The sequence below is a fragment of the Habropoda laboriosa genome, unplaced genomic scaffold, assembly GCF_001263275.1.
Source record: "Habropoda laboriosa isolate 0110345459 unplaced genomic scaffold, ASM126327v1 scaffold193, whole genome shotgun sequence".
Lineage (NCBI taxonomy): Eukaryota > Metazoa > Arthropoda > Insecta > Hymenoptera > Apidae > Habropoda > Habropoda laboriosa.
Window position 1 is genome coordinate 1,206,496 of NW_017100342.1, and position 3,935 is coordinate 1,210,430.

Consider the following 3,935-nt stretch of genomic DNA (forward strand, 5'->3'; position numbering starts at 1 on the left):
TCCATTTAAATTGCTAATATTAATTTTTTATCTATTACATTAGGTCCAGCGAAGAATGAAATATTCATTCAAGCAAAAAATAAAGACTACGAACCACATAAACCAGCTAGTCACAAAATTAGCTTGGAACCAAAGTGCAGTAAATCTCCAAATCAATATGACCCGTCTTATATGAAATCGTCGTTTCAACAATACCGCAAGGTGCGATTTCCTTTAGAATATAGTTTTCTCGATATGTTATTATAGATTATCTTGCCTCAAATTATATATTTCAACTGATATTACAACAGATACCATATTTACATACACCTGAGGGCATTAAAGATTCGATAGTGCAGCCGCAAGTATTAAATTCTGATCCTCAAAGTTTTTTCGAAACTTCTTTGTGGAGAAAGGAAAAATTGATTTGCTTGTCTAAAATGAGGAAAACATATGCCGATGAATCTGTAAGAACTTACCTCCATCATAATAAATTGAAAAAGAAGTTTTACACAAATCTTTTGAAAATTTTTAATAATTATCAACTATTAATAATTATAAATTTTGCAATTGCAGAGTTATTTTCCGCAGCAAACAAATGATAACGATACTATTTCCACTGAGACTGTGAACAAAAATGAAATAGTAGAATCGGCTTCTACTAATAGTGACAGTACTTACGTTATTAACAGAAAATTGGAAGGTAATAAATTAAGACACTAAAAATAACATACTACTCTAACCGTTTTATTTCAGGATAAAATGAAATTATTATCGTTTAGTAATTTTAGCAGTTATAATTAACTTATAATATTTAGAAATATATAATATCTTCTTATATTTAAAATGGTAATTAATTTTAATAATAGAACGACTAGCTGCCGAAACAGAGACCAGTCAAGAAAACTTTACGCAAATACTCGAAAGTGCAAGCGATTCAATAGATACCACTACTCATAATAAACCTTTACAAGTTTTAAAAGATGCTTTGGATCGCGCTACGAAAATTGTGCGTTCCATTACACCAAACACTGAAGAATCGTGCCCATCTCCACCATTTAAATCCTATCAAGATTTTGAAGTAACGGTGGACGACAACCAAAATAGAAAATCCATTTTCGAGAACCTGTACGATTGTCAAGTCAACAACGATAGTGAAGAAATTAAGACTATCGAACGGTCGACAACGAGTGGCCAAACTTTTTTGTTGGATAAGAACAATATAAACAGTACAATAACCAGCAACGAAATGCAAAAAGAATCTGAAAACAATATCACCATAAACATTACCAACTTTGACAAAACCAGTCATTCATATGACACAACATATAGCAGAAATTTTATTTGCGAATCAATTGCCGAAGTGTCAAGCGAATTTAATACTTCGCACAATGATACAATCTCGGATAATAGAGCTGTATCTTTCAGCACTCAGACAATCAGTATTAAAGAGGATGATAATGTTTCAGAAACTGTACAACATGCTAAAACAGTAGTTAAGCAGAGTGACGGAGCAGAAGCTCAAGTAGAAATCAAGGAAGACGAAAACAAGTCTGATATAACGAACTTTAGTTTAATGTTTCTGAATGATGCCACGAAGAATAAAAATTGCAAAACGTGTCATCAAAGCGCTTTACCAAGGAGGCGTTCTTTACCAGCAGCATTAAGCCAATTAAGAGCAGTTAACAACTCGGCTTTAGGGAAATTACCTATACGTAGAGGGGTAAATATTTTATTAAGCAAATATTACGTTTATGTACTGCACCTGTTTTAAGTATGTAATATTAATTCTGTTTCATAATATTAAATATACAAATTTTAATAATAAAATAATTAGATAAAAAAATTTTAATGAATTAATAGAATTGCACATTTTATGCTGTTATTTCATTATAATTTTGTATACCATCATATCAAATATGTTGGTAAGTTTTGTATAATAAAAAAGAAACTTGTTACAGGGTGTTCCCGATAGCACCGTCGAAGATTTATACATAGATGACGAATTTGGTGACAATTTAAATGTTAATATGGTTTTGTTAGATGAAGACTTATCGGTTGACGAAGATTTCTTACCAGAGATGTCAGAACTTTAGATTACGATAGAACAACAATTACCGTTGATGTTACTCAAATATTCCTAATAATTTATTGCACTTTATTTTTTAAAAATACAATTAATATTACATAATTATCAAATTCCAAATCGATTGGAATAATCAGTATCAATAAATAAACACGTGCTTTATGTTCATGTTTAAAAAATATCCATATATTTTGCGATTTGATATAAGTCAATTAAAATATGACTGTGTATTTTTGTTATGTAAAATATATGATCAATTACTGTAGAGTATTATACAAATTAAAATACAGTAATATTTCTTGTGTAAGATATAAATGCAAATAATAAATAACACCATTTATATAAAACTTATAAAATAAAAAAATAAACATTTTTAATATCAATTTCTAGTTATAATAAATACGTATACAAAATAAAACGTTTCAATTAGTAAATACAATAATTAGTGTCTCAAATGTAATGTATTTGCAATATAAAAAATACATGATATTGGCAAAGGAAAAAGCTATTGGGCAAAATAGATTTTATATTTCCTGCACCACAATTACTATAATTTTTGAAATTTGTCCAAGAAAATTTCATTTTTTGTTGATTCCTTTAATACTTGCCAGATGCTTTTGAGATACTAAATTAATTAAATTGCTAAGCCAAATACAGAAACAATACAATACATTGTTTTGTTCTCCCAACGCACAGTACAACTGCCATCAGTAGCATTATCCCAATAACATGAGCTCGCAGTGTGAAGTCCTGCTCCATTTTTTTGCATAATAGTACAAGTAACTAAAACAACAGTTTTAAGCAATTTGTTACTATAATAAAAAATAAATTATACATGTAAGAAATAATTAAATTTTTAAAAAATATGAACAAACATACCTATATATTTATATGGTTTTTGTAATTTTGTAAGATTTCCCAAACATCCTTCAACAACATTCGATGTCCATTGATTTACTTTGTTGTGCTGATAAGCATTTCCACCAATAGATACTTCAATTGCTTCTTTAATAATTTTACTTACATCATCAACCACAAATTGGGTCTAAAACAATGAAATATTAAATAAATCATAAGATATTAGCTTCTTAAATTGACTTTGAATTATGAAATGTAATGTCAACACCAAAGCAATAACTCTTATATTAAAATAGAAAAGTGCAACAGAAGAAAAATAAACAGAAAAGGTGAAAAATATGAAATTATGTCATTTATTCGTATATTTTGACAGTTTAGAAGTAGAAACAAATATTTTGTTCAAAATAGAAGGAAATACTAACCTCTTCTTGCATATCTTCCATCATCTTGTCACACCTTTAATAAATTGTACGTCAGTAAATAATCTTTATACGAATCCAAAAGTAATTAATCCCTTTAATTAAAAACAATTAATAAACTAGTATCATTAGTGCAGCATATTAAATAATTTTTAACAATAGTACACTATCACAAACAGAAAATTATATGCTTTATGAATGCATATTCTATTAATCTTTATTCTTTTGATACCTTACGTATTTTTGCACATAAAGACACAGAAATAAATAAATTACACAATGTGTTGCATTTCTAAGAAACCCTAACGAAAGCTTCAGCAACGCGCTGACCGCAGAATGTAAATTGATTGCTTCGACTACTGAACATTGCTACCAACAATAATAATTGACACTCATTCAAATACTTTACGAAACTCTTAATATTGGTATATTTTCTTTATTAAAAATTGTTCAATGTGAAATGTATTTTATCAAACTTGATGTGCTATGCTTTATATGCTAATTTATTCTACTATTTGTTAACCATAACATTAATTGACAATTTAACGAATTGTTTAATATGTGAAAGTAATATGGATTAAAACAATTACATT

At 28.1% G+C, this 3,935-nt stretch overlaps 2 protein-coding genes across 3 annotated transcripts in view; one reads left to right on the forward strand and one right to left on the reverse strand.

The window, feature by feature from the left end:
- LOC108574501 overlaps positions 1 to 2,075 on the forward strand; it is a 22,736-nt gene extending 20,661 nt beyond the window's left edge. The window contains exons 8-12 of the mRNA XM_017937107.1: positions 44 to 201; positions 291 to 446; positions 556 to 682; positions 849 to 1,702; positions 1,941 to 2,075. Of these exons, the coding sequence (XP_017792596.1) occupies positions 44 to 201; positions 291 to 446; positions 556 to 682; positions 849 to 1,702; positions 1,941 to 2,075 (1,430 nt within the window). The remainder of the gene's footprint in view (positions 1 to 43; positions 202 to 290; positions 447 to 555; positions 683 to 848; positions 1,703 to 1,940) is intronic.
- A 624-nt stretch (positions 2,076 to 2,699) lies between these two features.
- On the reverse strand, positions 2,700 to 3,649 carry LOC108574505 (dynein light chain Tctex-type). Of its 2 annotated transcripts, XM_017937112.1 has the most exons (4): positions 3,575 to 3,649; positions 3,346 to 3,437; positions 2,945 to 3,110; positions 2,700 to 2,848 (listed from the first exon to the last, which is right to left on the reverse strand). In XM_017937112.1, the coding sequence occupies exons 2-4, from the start codon at positions 3,367 to 3,369 to the stop codon at positions 2,700 to 2,702; spliced, it is 339 nt and encodes a 112-aa protein (XP_017792601.1). In that variant the 5' UTR covers positions 3,370 to 3,437; positions 3,575 to 3,649. The 2 variants fall into 2 exon arrangements, with proteins under 2 accessions (XP_017792601.1, XP_017792600.1); XM_017937111.1 differs by lacking the exon at positions 3,575 to 3,649 and having other exon boundaries at positions 3,346 to 3,536.
- Between the last annotated feature and the right edge of the window lie 286 nt (positions 3,650 to 3,935).

What these genes read in the sequence shown, in the direction of transcription:
- LOC108574505 (XM_017937112.1), bottom strand. Translation starts at nt 3,369, where the DNA reads ATGATGGAAGATATGCAAGAAGAG. An exon ending in TGGAAGATATGCAAGAAGAG is followed by an intron (nt 3,111 to 3,345) that starts GTTAGTATTTCC and finishes TCATTGTTTTAG; the next exon opens with ACCCAATTTGTGGTTGATGA. An exon ending in AAAACCATATAAATATATAG is followed by an intron (nt 2,849 to 2,944) that starts GTATGTTTGTTC and finishes CTGTTGTTTTAG; the next exon opens with TTACTTGTACTATTATGCAA.